The sequence below is a fragment of the Rattus norvegicus genome, chromosome X, assembly GCF_036323735.1.
Source record: "Rattus norvegicus strain BN/NHsdMcwi chromosome X, GRCr8, whole genome shotgun sequence".
NCBI classification, from domain to species: Eukaryota; Metazoa; Chordata; class Mammalia; order Rodentia; family Muridae; genus Rattus; species Rattus norvegicus.
In genome coordinates, this window is record NC_086039.1 from 45,727,969 (window position 1) to 45,746,441 (window position 18,473).

At 45.3% G+C, this 18,473-nt stretch overlaps 1 protein-coding gene across 2 annotated transcripts in view; it reads right to left on the bottom strand.

Annotated features, from left to right (window-relative positions):
• The window catches only part of Prkx (protein kinase cAMP-dependent X-linked catalytic subunit), a 43,464-nt gene extending 26,222 nt beyond the window's left edge, over positions 1 to 17,242 (bottom strand). Inside the window, exons 1-3 of one of the 2 annotated variants that reach the window (XM_017602134.3) lie at positions 16,679 to 17,242; positions 8,240 to 8,408; positions 1,839 to 2,102 (exon numbers count right to left, since the gene is read on the bottom strand). In XM_017602134.3, coding sequence (XP_017457623.1) covers positions 1,839 to 2,102; positions 8,240 to 8,408; positions 16,679 to 16,844 — 599 coding nt within the window. In that variant the 5' untranslated portion in view covers positions 16,845 to 17,242. The remainder of the gene's footprint in view (positions 1 to 1,838; positions 2,103 to 8,239; positions 8,409 to 16,678) is intronic. The other variant, NM_001033963.2, reaches the window with a different exon arrangement.
• Positions 17,243 to 18,473: the final 1,231 nt, after the last annotated feature.

The following is an 18,473-nucleotide window of genomic DNA, read 5'->3' on the forward strand; positions in this document are numbered from 1 at the left end:
GTCATACCAGCACTCCAGAGGTCCAGACAGGAGGATCAGGAGTTCAAGGTCATCCTTGGCTCCCTAGTGAGTGTCAGAATAGCCTGGGCTGCACATATTCCCATTGTCTCCTCTCCCTCTCTAACAGAATCAACTAGAAGTCAGTCAGTCACAGGTTCCCAACATTCTGTGTTCCTCTGGGCCCATTAATGCAGATTTTGAACTTTGTAGCTTGACTCACTTAGAACAAGATCAGGGCAGATAGAGCACTAGAGCTGATGAGGCCACAAGTAACTGTACCGGAGGCAGCTCCACTTACCCCACTGAAAGCTGAGTCTTTCTGTGTCTGCCCAAGGCTGGAGGCCTGCATGCCTCAGGCTGTGGAACTTTCTAGCTCTGACTTGTTTCTATAGCCTTGAACCTCTCTGCATACATTCATTTTTACAAAATGCCCCAATGACTGTCTGGCTGGTAAAGGGGACTTAGCACACCACAGCCATTCTGGGACCATAGAGAATCTGTCCCCAGCACAGACATCCTGTTGAGGCTGAAAAGTACCTGATTCTCTCAATATTGAGCCTTCTTTCCCTCCACCCCCTGGCTATGGGTTAACAGGAACATGACACCATCTTCTCATTATCAGCAAAGAGCTCCCTAAGAACAGAGTTCTACAAATAGAAAACTCTAAGGCAGAGGCTGGAGAGGCATGTCAGCCTTAATAAGACTGATGCCTGCTCTTACAGAGAACCTGAGTTCAACACCCAGTACCCATATGACTGCTAACATTCACCTGTAACTCCAGTTCTAGGGGATCTGATGCCCTCTTACGGCCTCTGTGATGCACGTATACACACTACACAGACACAAAATAAATACATCTTTATGGCAAAAAAATAGAACACTAAAAAAATTGAACTGCCCTATGATTCAGCTATAGTATACAAATATATTATATATACATATATATCGTTATATATAAATGTATATAGATAAATTGTATGACTGTACAAGTTTTCAATCACCTTGATGACACAATAATTTTCTCCTCTGCTTGCAACCTGGAGGGGCCTCTCCACTCTCATGGTTGTGCACTAGATATGCACTGTCCCTCCACAGGCTCAGGTATTTTAACACTTGGTGTTCAGCAGGCAGCACTGTTTGGGAAGGTTCTGGACAAGCTTTAGGTAAAGTGGAGCCTCACTGGTCACCAGCAGTGGGGCTCAAGGTTTGATAAATGTGATGGTTTGCATATATTCAGCCCAGGGAGTGGAACTACTGCAGTAGGTGTGGCCTTGTTAGGAGTATATGAGTCACTATGCACATGGGCTTTGAGACCCTCGTCCTAGATGTCTAAAAGCCAGTCTTCTAGCAGCCTTCTGGTGAAGATACAGAACTCTTCAGCTCCTACTGCACCATGCCTGCCTACATGCTGCCATGCTCCTTGCCTTGATGATAATGGACTGAGTCTCTGAATGTATAAGCCAGCCCTAATTAAATGTTGCCTTTATAAGAGTTGCCTTGTTCATGGTGTCTGTTCATAGCAGTAAAACCCTAACTAAGACAATAACCCTGCTCTACTTCCTGCTTGCTTTTCTATATGTGACTACAAGGTAAGCAGTTGTTCTCTACACATGCTCCTGTTGGCATATTTATCCCTATTCTTCCTTAAGCTGCTTTTAAAAATTATTTTATTATGGTATCAATGGGAAAAGAAATGGGAGACCCATCAAAATAGATGGAGGGAAGGGTGCATCACACCAGAGCCCACCATGCATCTTCTTGCTCCTTTCTGCCCACCCATTTAAATCAAACCTTTTTTTTAATTCACCTCTGATTACCCCATGACTGTCCCCACTCACCTATCCACCAGTTTCTTGGCGAAGCCGAAGTCAGTGAGTTTGATATGTCCTTCCCTGTCCAGAAGGATGTTTTCAGGCTTCAGGTCCCTGTATACGATTTCCTTGGAGTGCAGGTATTCTATGGCACACACAATCTCTGTGGCATAGAAGATTGCAGCAACTGAGGAAAAGCGGCCACGATTACGCAGGTAGGTGAACAGCTCACCACCAGGCACAAACTCCATCAGCATGTACAGGAAGCGGTTGTCATGGTCTGTCCAAAGCCTGTGAGACACAACAGAGTGCATGATGGGTGTTGAGTTGGGTGCTCAGATATGGACACTTACGGATGGATGTTGGTGATTGACAGACATTAATGACAAGATATGTATAATGTATATAGATTCCAGATATATAAGGGTAGATATTCCCATTAATATACTGGTATACACAGACATTAACAGGTGCATATATGCAAATATCAAAATATAAAAAGAGATATCAAGATCAACACACAAACAGATGCAAACATGTGCACATGTCCTGGTTAGCTTTAACTGTCATCTTTATGACCCAGAGTCACTTGGGAAAGTACTCAGTGAAGAATTCCCCATATCATCCTGGACTGTGGGCATGTCTATGGGGAGGGTCTTCATTTAGCTGATTAGTTGATTGAATGGACACCCACGGTGGGTGGTACCACTCCCTAGCAGGGGGAAGATGTGCTGTCAGTTCTAACACAGCCTGAAGTCACCTAGGTAGGGTCTCGGTGAAGCATTTTCTACATTAGATTGGCCTGTGGGTGTCTGTGGGAAGTGTCCTGTTTGATAATTGACATAGGAGGCCTCACTCATCATGGATTGGGCTTCTTGGGCTGGATGAAAGCTTTCTGCTTCTGGTTCCTGCTCTGACTCCCCACCCAGATGGCCTGTGACAGGAAAGGAAAAGCCAAGTTAACCCTTTCCTACCCTCAGTCAGTCCTTCTGGGTCACTGTTTTATCACAACAGAATCAAAGCTGACCAGCAAGTATCACTCAGATGGTAAGGTTGTACTTAGATGAACTGTAGATGCAGGTTGATAATAGAACTTCACAGGATGCTGAAACTGAGACAACCTGAGAGTCGAGTTCACAGGGGGAGCATATACTAAGAGGTGGTGCCTTAGGTGGGACCTTCACCAACACCATGAGTTTAACCAAGACTATGTATTTACGTATGCATATATGTATATATGTATCACCACCTATCCAACAATCATCTATTATCTAGCTATTCAATCTATCTATCCAATCATCCATCACCTTTCTACCATCTATTGTCCATCAATACATGATCTATCTTTATCATCTCTATCGTCTGTCTACATCTATCTACTATCACTACATATATTATCTATCTATCTATCTATCTATCTATCTATCTATCTATCTATCTATCTAATATCATCCAAGTAATTCATTCACAACTACCACAAGGTTTTCATTCAGAAACATTGCTTTCCAAGGGCACAAAGCAATGTGTACAGAGCCCTCTAACTATAAGTCCCTAGGATGAGAGGATTCCCCCACCACCTGCAGTAGGGCACCCAGACACACTGGACCTTTTAGTGGCTGGGTATAAAATTAACTCAAATAAATCAGTAGCCTTCCTCTACACAAAAGAGAAACAAGCCGAGAAAGAAATTAGGGAAATGACACCCTTCATAATAGACCCAAATAATATAAAGTACCTCGGTGTGACTTTAACCAAGCAAGTAAAAGATTTGTACAATAAGAACTTCAAGACTCTGAAGAAAGAAATTGAAGAAGACCTCAGAAGATGGAAAGATCTCCCATGCTCATGGATTGGCAGGATTAATATAGTAAAAATGGCCATTTTACCAAAAGCGATCTACAGATTCAATGCAATCCCCATCAAAATACCAATCCAATTCTTCAAAGAGTTAGACAGAACAATTTGTAAATTCATCTGGAATAACAAAAAACTCAGGATAGCTAAAACTATCCTCAACAATAAAAGGACTTCAGGGGGAATCACTATCCCTGAACTCAAGCAGTATTACAGAGCAATAGTGATAAAAACTGCGTGGTATTGGTACAGAGACAGACAGATAGACCAATGGAATAGAATTGAAGACCCAGAAATGAACCCACACACCTATGGGCACTTGATTTTTGACAACGGAGCCAAAACCATCCAATGGAAAAAAGATAGCATTTTCAGCAAATGGTGCTGGTTCAACTGGAGGTCAACATGTAGAAGAATGCAGATCGATCCATGCTTATCACCCTGTACAAAGCTTAAGTCCAAGTGGATCAAGGACCTCCACATCAAACCAGACACACTCAAACTAATAGAAGAAAAACTAGGGAAGCATCTGGAACACATGGGCACTGGAAAAAATTTCCTAAACAAAACACCAATGGCTTATGCTCTAAGATCAAGAATCGACAAATGGGATCTCATAAAACTGCAAAGCTTCTGTAAGGCAAAGGACACTGTGGTTAGGACAAAACGGCAACCAACAGATTGGGAAAAGATCTTTACCACTCCTACAACAGATAGAGGCCTTATATCCAAAATATACAAAGAACTCAAGGAGTTAGACCGCAGGGAGACAAATAACCCTATTAAAAAATGGGGTTCACATTCTGGAAATCAGTCTGGAGGTTCCTCAGAAAATTGGACATTGAACTGCCTGAGGATCCAGGTATACCTCTCTTGGGCATATACCCAAAAGATGCCTCAACATATAAAAGAGACACGTGCTCCACTATGTTCATAGCAGCCTTATTTATAATAGCCAGAAGCTGGAAAGAACCCAGATGCCCTTCAACAGAGGAATGGATACAGAAAATGTGGTACATCTACACAATGGAATATTACTCAGCTATCAAAAACAATGACTTTATGAAATTCGTAGGCAAATGGTTGGAACTGGAAAATATCATCCTGAGTGAGCTAACCCAATCACAGAAAGACATACATGGTATGCACTCATTGATAAGTGGCTATTAGCCCAAATGCTTGAATTACCCTAGATGCCTAGAACAAACGAAACTCAAGATGGATGATCAAAATGTGAATGCTTCACTCCTTCTTTAAATGAGGAAAAAGAATACCCTTGGCAGGGAAGGGAGAGGCAAAGATTAAAACAGAGACTGAAGGAACACCCATTCAGAGCCTGCCCCACATGTGGCCCATACATATACAGCCACCCAATTAGACAAGATGGATGAAGCAAAGAAGTGCAGACCGACAGGAGCCGGATGTAGATCTCTCCTGAGAGACACAGCCAGAATACAGCAAATACAGAGGCGAATGCCAGCAGCAAACCACTGAACTGAGAATAGGACCCCCGTTGAAGGAATCAGAGAAAGAACTGGAAGAGCTTGAAGGGGCTCGTGACCCCATATGTACAACAATGCCAAACAACCAGAGCTTCCAGGGACTAAGCCACTACCTAAAGACTATACATGGACTGACCCTGGACTCTGACCTCATAGGTAGCAATGAATATCCTAGTAAGAGCACCAGTGGAAGGGGAAGCCCTGGGTCCTGCTAAGACTGAATGCCCAGTGAACTAGATTGTTGGGGGGAGGGCAGCAATGGGGGGAGGATGGGGAGAGGAACACCCATAAAGAAGGGGAGGGGGAGGGATTAGGGGGATGTTTGCCCGGAAACCGGGAAAGGGAATAACACTCGAAATGTATATAAGAAATACTCAAGTTAATAAAAAAACAAACAAACAAACAAAAAAAAAGAGTAAATAGTACAGCCCACCCCACACTTCATTTCTTGTTAGACCTCTGTGTACACATCCTTCTGACCTAAAGGAATGAGTGTACAAGGTGAGGGATCATGGTCTTCATGTAGAGCACAAACTTTCTGCGTGAAATTGACAGTACATCCATTATTGTGCCTAGGGAATGGTGCCACCCATGGTGTGTGGAGTCCTTGTCAATCATCAATTAGATCACTCTCACAGACATATTCACAGGCTGGTCTGATGTGGGAAATCCCTCAGTGAAACCTTTCCCAGGAAATTTTGTGTTATGCCAATTGATAGTTGAAGCTTACCACACATTTTTCCCTGTCCTGGGAATAGTGCCATGCACAGTAGGCTAAGCCTAATATTGACTCTTGGTAAAATCATTTGTAAATAAGCCCAGATGCCTGCAGCAATGTAAGCTGACATTTTTATCAGCCATTTGAAGCCATTCCCACTATGCTGAGCACCCCGTGTTTCTTCAAGACAGACTACTCCATTTTTCATAGGCAACATGCACAGATTGGATGGATGACCTCACAAGAGTTCATAGTTAAAGACAGAATATAAGACTTTAAAGACCTTAAGTAGCATGCATATCATCTTTTGAAGTTCAAAGACCCACTAACACAACCCGCTAAGTTGTGTTCCCACAGCTGGACAGATACACAGCGTGATCTGCCATGCTGTGAGTACAGCATGCAGGCCAAGTGCAAATCTCTATAGCACTAAGTCACTTTGACCTAGTTTTTAACTTTTAACCCACCTGCTGAATCCTGTAAATGCAAAATAAAGAAAGCAAAAAAAAAAAAGAAAGAAAAGAAAAGAAAAGATTCCTATAAGGCATGTGTAGTTACACAGCAGTGGGTAGAGTTGTCTAGTCTGACTTTAGCTAAGTGCTCAGGATTCATGCCGCCGGAATTCCTGTACTAAAAGTCTACATACCAAGGATCTTGGGACAGGGCTGTGTGGGGATGGGTCTTTAGATGAGGAAATGAGGTCTTTGGGGGTAGATATGACCTAAGGGAACTGGGTCCTCATAAGGAGAGAAGAGGAGACTGGGACACAACACTCACAGAGTGATGAGCCTCAGTTGGTGCTGTGGCTGAGAGGAATGCATTTTGGCTAATACTGAAGTCTGTGTGGAATTTAAGTTCCCTGTGTTTCAAATATTTTAAAAAATATGTATTTATTTGTATTTTATTTGTGTGTGTGTGTCCCAAAGTTAGAATTACAGATTACTGTGTGCTGAGAGATGAGTGCTGGAAACCAAACCCAGGTCCCCTGCAAAAGGAGCAAGCACTCTTAACCGCTGATCCTTCTCTCCAGGTCCTGACAGTCTAGTTTCTACACTACTCTAATGAATTTTGACTGTAGTGCACTTATATCATGCTTTGACAGCACAGATGACTCCAGAATAGCATGGCAATCATGCAGTGGTGTTTTGATAATGCCATGCTGGGTAATTTACCTTCTCTGAGGCTCCCTGGGCTTTCTGAGTCCCAGGCCAGCAGGAGGCCTTGTCTCAAACACTTAGTTTAAACTAAGGAATGGCAGCAGATGTTCTCAGATCTCCACATGCATATGCCCATATGGACCTTCACATTCTATATACGTATATAAATATTTATATGTTTATATACATATATATTTCTAAAATTCAAAAAAAGGATTTAATATTGAAAAAATCGCCAATTGAGTTTTATATGAAAATCAAATGAGGCTTACTCTGTCACCTGGATTATAAGCTGTAACAAAAGATGCAGGTTTTAAACTTTTACAGGGGTATGAACTTTGAAGAGACTGTTAGAATCTTGGCTCCTAGTCAGGTCACACAATAGTAGTTGTTATAAAAACTCATGAGTTGAGGCTTGAGGGACAGACCAGAGTTTAAGAGCACTTGCTACTCTTTTTTTTTTCTTTTTTCTTTTTTTCAGAGTTGGGGACCGAACCCAGGGCCTTGCGCTTGCTAGGCAAGCGCTCTACCACTGAGCTAAATCCCCAACCCCAGCACTTGCTACTTTTAAGGATGTGAGCTGGATTCTAAGAACCCAGTTGAGCAGTGCACAACCACCTATAACTACAGTTCCAAGGAAATATAACACTCTCCTGTGGCCTTTGTGGGTACTGTGCTCATGTGCATAGTTACATACAATTAATTATAAATCAAGACAAAGCCTGAATAGCACCTCTCACCTCACTTCACTGAGCTATAAAGCATTCTACATACCGAGCTATAGACTCTCTACCCACTGTTCTGCAAGCACTCTTCCCACTAAGCTACAAGCAGTGTATTAGCTGAGTTGCAAGCACTCTACCAACTGAGCTGTAAGCACCCCATAAGGTGAGCTGTAAATACTCTTCCCACTGAGCTACAAGCACTTTATTACAATGAGCTGCAACTGTTCTACCAACTGAGGGATAAGCTCTACCACTGAGCTATAAGGACTCAATCAACTGAGGTACAAGTTTTATATCCACTGAGCTACAAACCAACCACTGTAGTCACTGAGCTATAAACATTGTATTAGCTGAGCTAAAAGCACTCTATCCACTGAGCTACAGCCCTGACACCACCCATACAATGCAATCTTGAGAGAATAACCTTAGGGAGGTGAGGAGGTAAGAAGGAAGGAAGGAGACAGGAACTCACAGTTTAATGAGGAAGGGGTGGTTTATTTCCTTCAGGACTGCTTTCTCATTCTGCACATGTTGTTCCTGCTTCAGGCGGATGACATCTGGGATGCTCATAATCTTCAAGGCACAGTATCGCCTGCCTGTCTTCTCCTTCACCAGGTTTACTCGGCCAAAGGTTCCAGTGCCTGAGGAAGACAATGCAGCCAGTCAAGGAACAGGAAAAGCAAACATGCATGAGGAATAGACAGCGTGCCAACCTGGGGCCTTAAAGCTGAGCACAGGGAAAGAAACTTAGATGAGCACTGAGTTCTGTGTGGATATGTTTTCAGTCAAGAAGCCAGGGAGATAGGGCTGGGGATTTAGCTCAGTGGTAGAGCGCTTGCCTAGCAAGCGCAAGGCCCTGGGTTCGGTCCCCAGCTCCGAAAAAAAGAAAAAAGAAAAAGGAAAAAAGAAGAAGCCAGGGAGATGGCTCTGAGGGTAAAGAGCTTACCTTGGGGAATGGACAGAGAGACAGCCACTCAATAGTTTTCTGTGATGTCCACAAGCATGCTATTGCATACAACCACAAATATGAGCAGTAATAATAATAACTAAAACGTAAAAACAAATAATTGCCTGCTATGTGCACTGGAGATTGAAACACAGCCATGGGAAGAGCTGAGATGATGGACTTGGTGACTCCTGGTGGTGACCTTTAAATCCTAGCTCTTTCCATCTGCCTTGTCTTCCTCTTCCACTTCTATCTGCCTCCGTTTTTCTCCTGCCCCTTTCCCTCCTCTTCCTCTGGAATCTTCTGCTTCTTTTTGAATCTCTCTGCTCCTGTCCCTTTTTCCTCCACCAAGCTCTCTGCCTCCTCTGCCCTTTATCTTTTCTTCCCTTATTTCCCTCCATCTTCAGCTTCCCACATCGGCATCTCTCCCTTTGCCCCTTGTATTCCTTTTTTCTTCCAGCTCCACATCTATCTCTTCCTCTTTTCCTCTTACTTTCTTTAACATTTCAATCTACATACTAACTCATCCACCCTCACCCACCCACATCCATCTCCCCAATTCCTTCATCCACTTACCCAACCCCTCTCCATCCCAGCTTTTAAACACAGTTGCTTTCTGCCTTATGACAATTTGATGTATAGTGCTCTCACTTATGATGTAGGAAAGCTCAGAAAAAACAAACATCCTAAAATTTCATTCTTTTCTCACCATTAAAAAATACAGGATGTTCCTCACAGCAAGCTAGAGCCAGGTACAGGATCAAGGATACACCCACAGCTAGAGAGCAGGCTGAGGAGCCCAATAACCACAAAGACCACAGTCAGTAGTAAAATTGTTTAAAAGGAACGACAGACATGCTCTGTCATGCCCAGCCTCAAAAATATTTTTTGACTTCTGCTATCTAAGCTTATAATGAATTAATTGGGATATAAAATAGGTCTTGGGTACTTAGTTTTTTCTTAGTAGAAAAGGTGATTTCTTTTTTTTTTCGGGGCTGGGGACCGAACCCAGGGCCTTGCGCTTGCTCTCTACCACTAAGCTAAATCCCCAACTCCCAAAAAGGTGATTTCTATGAATCAGGAGATACTTGCTATAGAACACAAAGGAATGGAGGAGGCGCACAGAGTCATAAGTGGCTCTGAGTGGAAGTCAGGACTGGCTGGATCAGATGGATATAGTGTGGGTGGGAATATTTATAGACATTTCAATGAGGAATGGGGATAATCAAGCTGAAAATGCTTAAAATAACCTTGGCCTGCTCCAGGCTACCCCTGAATGTCTAGTTCACCAAGGTAGGAAATCCTACCCTGAATATGAGCATCACCATCCTTTTGCTGGGGTCCTGGACTCAGAAAGTAAGCTGAGCCCCAGTGTTCCCTCTCATTGCTCCTGCTTCCATGGCAGACTGGCAGCACTCTGAGCCAGCATAATTCCGTCTTCCCTTAAATTCCTATCATCAGGCATTTTGTCAGAGCAGAATGAGAAAAGCAAGTGTCATGACACCAGAACCCTTCCTTGCCTGTGCTTCTGATTGGTGGATCACATGTCATCTTTGTGCTCAAGATACAGCACATGAAGAGAGCCTGTGACAGCTGTACTGCGATGCACAGTCCACAGGACAGCTTCTGCATCAGATGGCTACCGACTTGTTTCCTTCATACTTGTGCCGGCAACTTGTGGGTGCAGAAACAGCTGGTGGTGTTGATTACACAGAGCAGAGAGCTGCAGAGCTAAAGCACAGGCCAAGAGAGAAACCTAACACTGTGGAAAAGAACAGTGCAGCAGAGTGCCAACTGCCAGAAGCTATCAGAACAAAGCCAACCAAAAAGTCTCAGGGTAAGGTGCTATTTACTGCCTAGTGGGAGAAACTTAGGTCACTGGGGGCATGCCATTGAAGGAGACACTGGGACTCGTCTTCTCTTTTCTATGCTTCCTGGCCACTATGTGGTAAGCAGCTCTGTTCTACTACAAGCTCCCATGATGCTCTAAATCTCCACAGGTCCAAACCAACAGAGCCATGGATGGATGCCTCTGACAACAGAAGCCAACATGAATCATTTGTCTTTATAATTTTATAATGTCAGTGATCTGGTCATAGCAATGGGAAGCTAGCTAATACACATTCCACACCAATTTTCAAAGTCTGTAAAAAGGACATGTGTTGTCATTGGACCCAACCATAAGTTGCCTGTCCCTACCCCACCTCCACCCCCAATCCCTTGGTTGTAATCCACCAATACAACCTACACTCACTCAAATGCATGTTGTATATGCCCATCCCAGTCAATGTCTCAGCTTCCCTATTTGATACAAAAGCACTCTATCTTTGATGCTTAACACACAGGCATTTATTTATACCAGTCACTACAGCAGAGTCCCTTGACTTGTAAGGCTACTCCCAGGTCATAGGCCATTAAGGTAACAAAACAACACCACCTGCATTCATTGTAAATTATTTTACAGCCCTTACAGATTCTGAGGTTGCCTTCCACACACAAGATGAGTGGCCTTGCCAATAAGAGAAACAAACAAATGAACAAACAAAACAAACAAAAAGCCCAAATACCTTAGAGGAAGAAGATCCAGTCCACACACATGCTCTACAAATCGTAGTCAAGTACCCCAACCATGGATATCTGGAACCTTTCAGAAGTATTTTTCTGTATGTCTGACATGGTAATGGGGAAATGTGATTTTTTTATGGGTAACAAGGCTCCTTGGGTAGCTGGGGAAGATGCTTCCTGAAAGTGGCCCAGATGCCCAAAACTGGGTTTCAAGAGCCAATGTGCACAAGCAGAGACAATTCCAGTACGCTGTGAAGACAGATGTTCCTTTCTTTTACTCCATCATATTGGAAAAATGTGGTTTTTGTCCAAGTTTAATACAGCATCTGACATAGAGGGAAAAAGGATGGGCTAGGGATGCAACTCAGCGCTGGAGCTCATGATTAGCACAAATGAGTTCCTTGGGTGCACTCCCAGCACCTCACAGAGCAACAACAAGAGCAATAATAACAATAGTGATGATACTACTACTACTACTACTACTACTACTACTACTACTACTACTACTAAGTTAGCTCTAGTGCTGTGTGTATAGCTTAGTGGCTGGTTATTAGCATGTATGAGGTCCTGGGTTCCAGCACATCTCCCAAAATAATAGAGATGATGATGATGATGATGGTGGTGGTGGTGGTGGTGATGATGATGATGATGATAAGTGAGTTATTGTTCTTGTGATGATGATGATGATGATAAGTGAGTTATTGTTGTTCTTGTGATGATGATGATGATGATGATAAGTGAGTTATTGTTGTTCTTGTTATTATTACTATCCCCCTCCATTCTAACTCCAGCCTCAGAAAGGAAAATATAAACAGAATAGTGCCCTGGAAACACAACCTAGATTATTCCTGAAGGAGCCAAGTGTCAGGTACAGTGGTGTGTCATTAGCTCAGATGGCCTCCTACAGATCAGCCAATCTACTAAATTATAAGCACCTTATCCACAGAATTACAAGCTCTGTATTAACTGAGTTCCACCCTCTCTCAGGGAGAAATCTTTTTAAAATAAAGGAAGTGTGATGGCATGGTGGTTATTTCAGATAGGAAATAAAACTAAAAGTAGGATATTTAGTGTAGTATGCATGGAGCCCAGGGCTCAATCCCAAACTTTGCATAAATTCAGTCTAGTGAGGCTTTAATCCTAGCACTTCTAAAGTATTAACAGTGGTTTGAGGGCAGCCTGAAATACACAGTGAGCTCCAGGAAAGCCTAGGCTACACTGGGAGACTCGAGAAAGAAAAGGGGAGGATAGAGGAGACTTGAGGGAGTAGGAGATTTTCTTAGAGTGGGGCTCTATATTTAATGCCCAGCACTTCAAAAATAAAAATGAAAATGTGAGTAAATACAGAGAACACCTAAGGACACATAAATTCTTAAGAGAATGAAGGTGTTGTCCTTAGTGTGTAGTTAGACTAAGACTAGAGCATCCAGGCTCTAAAGAAGATTGAAGCAAGAAGCACTGGCCTGCATGACTGATGCTGTAACTTCCTGCTCTCCTTTTGGGTGATGACCCCATTCCGGCCCTACCCCTGTAGGAAAATCATCGTGAAACTCACTTGAGGACCACCAGTGACTCAGGACGAGTACCTCTCAAAGAGGGGGGAGAAGGGGGGAGACAGGGAGACAGAAACAGAGAGAGAATGAATGAGAATATTATATCACCCTTGGTGATTCAGGATGAGGATGCCAAGGGCTGAGCAGGTAATGGTCAGACACATAGCCAGGAGTTAGGGGTCAGGGAGGAGGACAGGGCAGATTATATCATAGGACAGCATTCAGGAGAAAATGGTCAGGAAAGGGAACCTGAAAAAAATATATCAAGGCAGAAAGCAATTCAAGATGGCTACCTTGGGTAGGATTCTAGATGGTTTAGCTATAAAGGTCCAGGGTGGGTGGCATTCAAGTGCCCCAGGTTACATGCTATTTAAGATGACATACATAAATTAAGATGATATTCAAGGCAAAATGTCACAGGTTAGGTGGAATTTAAGATGGCTCAGGGTGGGTGGGGTTCAAGATAGCCCAGGTAGGTTCAGTCAAGATAGGCATAGAACAGGAGACATCCAAGGTGGCACAGAGCGAGTAGACTTACCAGTCATCCTTCATCCAAGGGAGGAGACAGGTGGTACAGGTCCATCAACCCCCTATTCCCCATCTTCTGCAGGCCTCAAAGAAGGCCTCTCAACCTTGTCCTGTTCCTGGGTACTCCAGACATCCTGTGGTTATATCCCTCCAACCCATGATATTTCAGTCTCTGTTGGGGTGGCTGCTTGGTTTGAATGATAGCAAGGCCCCATCTCATAAATCACAATGAATTAGAAGGTGGCACTCAGGGAGGTGATGACATGGTGAGGGGCACTGTGTACAGCATTCTACCTTTAAGGACTTTGCAAAGAGAATGGACCAGTGTACTATGTGTGAACACAATCTCTCCTCTGCCTCTGCCCAATGGGTCTAGAAAGGGGCAGAGGCTGTCCTTGTACAAGGTGGGTGTATACACACACACACACACACACACACACACACACACAAACACAAAGTATATATTTGCATATTCATGATATGCAAATCCTACAGCCTACACCATTACTAATGACCAGGTTGTATGGTGATGAGAGTGGGGCTTACAGAGGAGACTTCATGGAGGCAGAAGAATGACATAGTTGCTCTCTTTACAACAGTATGCATGAATGCTGGTGACTGGTGCTATTGATGGGTGATTGATTTCTTTTCCCTTTTAAGCACTCTGGGTCCCCATCCATGTATAGGAGCCTTCCTCCTTAATGATCTGGACTGGAAGTATCTCCTAGATAGTTCTAAATTTAATGTCACTATGAACTACCAGATGACATTAATTAATCTCAGAACCCAAACTCCACATCTCCCACAGGACCCTCAGCAATTTCTCTTTAGTGTATAAGACACTAGCCTGCAGTGATCTGCCAGAGTATCTGACAGCTACTCATGTGATCCTTTATCTAAAGAGGATGTTCACATCCAGACAGACTGCAGTTCTCCTGCCCTTGTAGGACTGAGGATTTATAACTGGCTTTCCATAAGGCAGCAGGTCATAGAGGCACTGAACAGTAAACTGAGGCACAGGACACAAGAGATCACAGCTGAGTACAGGGAAACGAGTGCAGATGACCTGCTGGACAGAGAGGACCTGTTCAGCAAATTTAGATCTGAGATTCACTGAGTTACAAGAACTTTGCCAACTGAGCTACAGGCACTCTACTCACTTAGTTCTACCCACTGAATGCAAACATTGTACTGAGCTACAAGCACTCTACCCACTGAGCTATAGTCTACTGAGTCGCATGCACTATACCCATAGAATCACAAGCAGTCTTCCCATCAAGTTGCAAGCATTATCCCAACTAAGCTCTATGCACTATCTCAATTAAGCTAAGAAACACTGTACCCACTGAGTCATATCCCCAGCCTGGAATGTTCTCTATTTGAGTCTCCTAATGAATGGGAGAAATGAGCTCCAGGTCAGAGACAAAAGCATCAATACCTATTTCCTGGAGAATGCAGAGTTGGGTGTGTGTTGGGGACTAGGGATGCAGAGGTTGTCTTGTGAGTGTGTGGTGGTGGTGGTGGTGTGTGTGTGTGGTGTGTACTTGTTAGGTACCAGCATTTTAAGGCTAGCCTTGTCTACACAGCAAGTACCAGGACGGCCAGGGCTACACATGGGCGCCTTCAGTTTGATACCACTGACCCACTTGGCCAAACAACAAACTCCTAAAAGTTGAACCCCGATCCCTCACACTTGTGCTCCCTCCCCACCCCCCACCTCGCCCTCACACTTGTGCTCCCTCCCCACCCCCCACCTCGTTCACATAATAAATACGTGGATTTAAACAAAAGAGCCAGGTGTGGCTCCTTTAATCCTAACACTTTCGGAGGTAGAGGCAAGCACATCTCTAGAAGTTAGAGTCCCAGTGCTATGTAGAGGGTCCTTTTTTCATAAACAAACACAAAAAAAGGAAGAAAAGGAAGGAAAAAAAGAAGGAATGAGTGGAGAACCAGCTAAAGGGCCAAGAAAGAGAGAGGGAAGGAGTGGGGAGGAAGGAAGGAAGGAAGAAGAGGAGGAGGAAAGGAGAAAGATAGAGATAGAGATAGAGAGAGAGGAAGGAAGGAAGGAAGGAAGAAAGAAAGAAAGAAAGAAAGAAAGAAAGAAAGAAAGAGAGGAAGGAAGGAAGAAAAGGGTAGAGAACTAGTTTATGTGCTAAGTACCTGTGAGTGAGTGAGTGCCTATGGTCCCAGCACTAGGAAATCGAAGACAGGAGGATTGCCTAGAGTCTCCAGCCAGCTTGTGCAATGCAGTGACTTTCAGGTCAATGTCTCATAAACATGGGGGGGGGGGGCTCTCGGCTCCCAGCACCCCATAACCAGTCTATGGTGGAGTGGGGCTCGGTTCCCAGCACTCAGGAAGGGGTGGTGGGGGAATGTGTAGTTTAAGGTCATCCTGGCTACACAGTGACGGAAAGACCAGCCTAGAATACAACATCATAAATAAATAAACGACATTCAAGCAGCTCAGTTTCCCTCAAAAGTCAATCAAAAGCCAAGATCGGATGAGTGTGAGTGTCAGCCTCCATGAGGGAACCAGGATAAAAGTCGGGGATCACAAGCCCTTTTACCCTCAGATCCATCTTACCGACTGAGCTGAGAAAGTGTTAAACGTCCCTCAGCCTGGCCCTGAACCCTGACTTGACTTCCTCAAGTCCAACACCAGGGTGAATGGAGAAGCCTCTAGAATCTCAGCTGCCAGCTGATCAGAGGACACCAGCCCCTCCCTCTGTCCTTCCTCCATCCTCCCGGAACACTTTCCTAATAATCAACACACCGGGCACAACTGCCCTAGCGACGGAGGTTGCGGAGGAGAAGCCCGGGATTCCTGGGCTTCAGACTTAGGAAGCTGCCGCCCATGATTCTCACGATCCTAGCTCCCTCACAGCACCCCGGCCCATTTGGGGATCCATCGGCTTCCCTAGCAACCTGTGGGGTCACGGGAGTACCAAGTTTGGAGCCACTAAAGATAAAACGAGACCAGGACGTACATAAAATGCTGGGAAAATGTCCCCGAAGGGTCCCTTGAGGGTCACGCGTCCCCTCGAGTCCCTCCAGGGGTCCACAATTGGGAGGCTGGATGCGATCCCGAGAAATCTTGGGAACGAGCGGGTGCGCAAGCGCCAGGGAGTCCGGGCGTGGTGTCCCAAGGGTGACTGGCACCCCAGTAGGGAGCCACTGAGTCCCCAAGGTGAAGTCACCCTCCTGATAGCTCTGTGACGTGGGGCTGCCCCGTTTCCGGAGGCCCAGGACTAAGCGTGTGGGAAAGAGAAATCCGAGGGTCGCTCCTGAGTCGCATCCCCACGCACAAGTTCTCACTCACCCACGGTGGCTATGGTGTCCCAATCTTGTAACGAGTGCCCCTCTTTCTGTGACGACGTCCTGGGTAGGGGATCCGCGGCGGGCGCTGAGATCTTTGCGTCCACGGGGTCATGGTCTCTGGCTGCAGGATCTTTTACGGCCGCCTCGGCACAAGCGGGTGGCTCCATGGGGCGGGGAACGCACGGTGTGACAGCGGCACAACGGCAGCCTGGGCATCAGCAGAGGGCTCACTCGCGCGTTCCGGAGCCCGCGGCCGAGAGGACAATGGAAGCGAACTCAGCGGGGCTCAGAACGATGGGAGGGGCTCTCGGAAGCCGCCCGAGAGCTCCACGGACGCGCGTGGGGTCCGCGGGACCGGAGCCAACCGCAACGCTCTTCATTCCCGGCGGAAGCCGGCTGGGCGGGGACCAGCTTGTGCTGGCGGGGGAATGGAGTGTCTGGATGACGCGAGTGGGGAGGAGCCTTCGCCGCGCTCCGCCCTCTGAGTACCTGACTGGGGAGGAGCCCGGACGTTGGCCCCACCCTGTCTATTGTTACCCGCGGGACCCAAGGGAGGTACCTGTACGGAAGTAAAAGCGATGGAGGTTGCTGCACAGGGACCCGGAGTCCAGCTTGCCCTGTCCCCTCTCCCCCCCACACACCGCGCGCCTTGTTCCTCTCCCTTGGCAGGAAGCGGGAAGAGGTGCGGGAACTTCCGGCTGCTGCGGGTGAATAGTACCCACAGAGCCTGAGCAGTAGGTAGAGGTACCAGGAGGAGGAGTCCGGGTGGGGCACGGTTTCTCCTGGATCTCAGGGGATTTAACTCCTGACGTTTTGTAGTCCTTGAGCGCCGCCCTCCCGAAAGCCGGGGCTCTCAATGGCACTGCAGCACCTGCTGATCCCGAGCTCAGGGATTCCTGAGTATACAGAGTTTCCAAGGACTTGTTATGTGTCATTAAACAGGCCTGAGCTCGCAGGGAGTGCTGAGAACTGGGTGCTTTACAGACCGCAGCCACCACCTGCAAGGTGAGGGCGGTGTTTCCCTGAGCCTGGAATGCAAAGAATGCGGTCCCGAGGCTGCTCGGAGCATGCGCACCTTACCTCACTGCCCTGCTCTTAGCTTTGAGGTACTCTGTCCTTGGAGATACAAGGCCAATAGGGTCCGGAGTCAGGGATGGAGTAGGGACCATCTATTTATAACCAGGTGCCCTGATGATGTCGTTGGGTAGCAAGTACACCTGACCTTGAAAGCAAGGAAGTCTGCTATTTTCTTTCCTTACTTTTTGTTTCATATTGAGAAAATTTTCTCATTCCATAAACACTGAGTACATGCTAGGACCTGATACTCCACTAAACAGAATGCACAGGGCCTGTTATTATTTTGGGTTTGATTACACTATGACAAAATTGTAGCAGGCTTCATGATGGAAGTTCCATTCAGGCTGTAACACTCAAAATGTAGACAGCGCCACCTACCAAAATTAAAGACCTAGTCCATCAAAGCCCTTAGTTCTGGGAAAGTTTCTAAATGTATTAAGTTTACATTTTGGCTTCTGCAGTTCCACTTTTGGCTAACTGTTCTTGTTAAAATATGTCAACCCAGAACGTAGTTTCTGTTTTAAAAGCTCACCCTGAGAAAGGTTTGAGGTACACTGGGAACCCAAGCACTCAATGTAGTCTCTGGCTAGCTAATAGAGACTTTATTTTGGCTCAAACCCGTGTCCAGTCTTTGGTGAACATTCCACAACAAAAAACATTTATTCAACTCAAAAAAATTGACCTTCTGATAAGCCAGATACTCTATGATACTGAATACT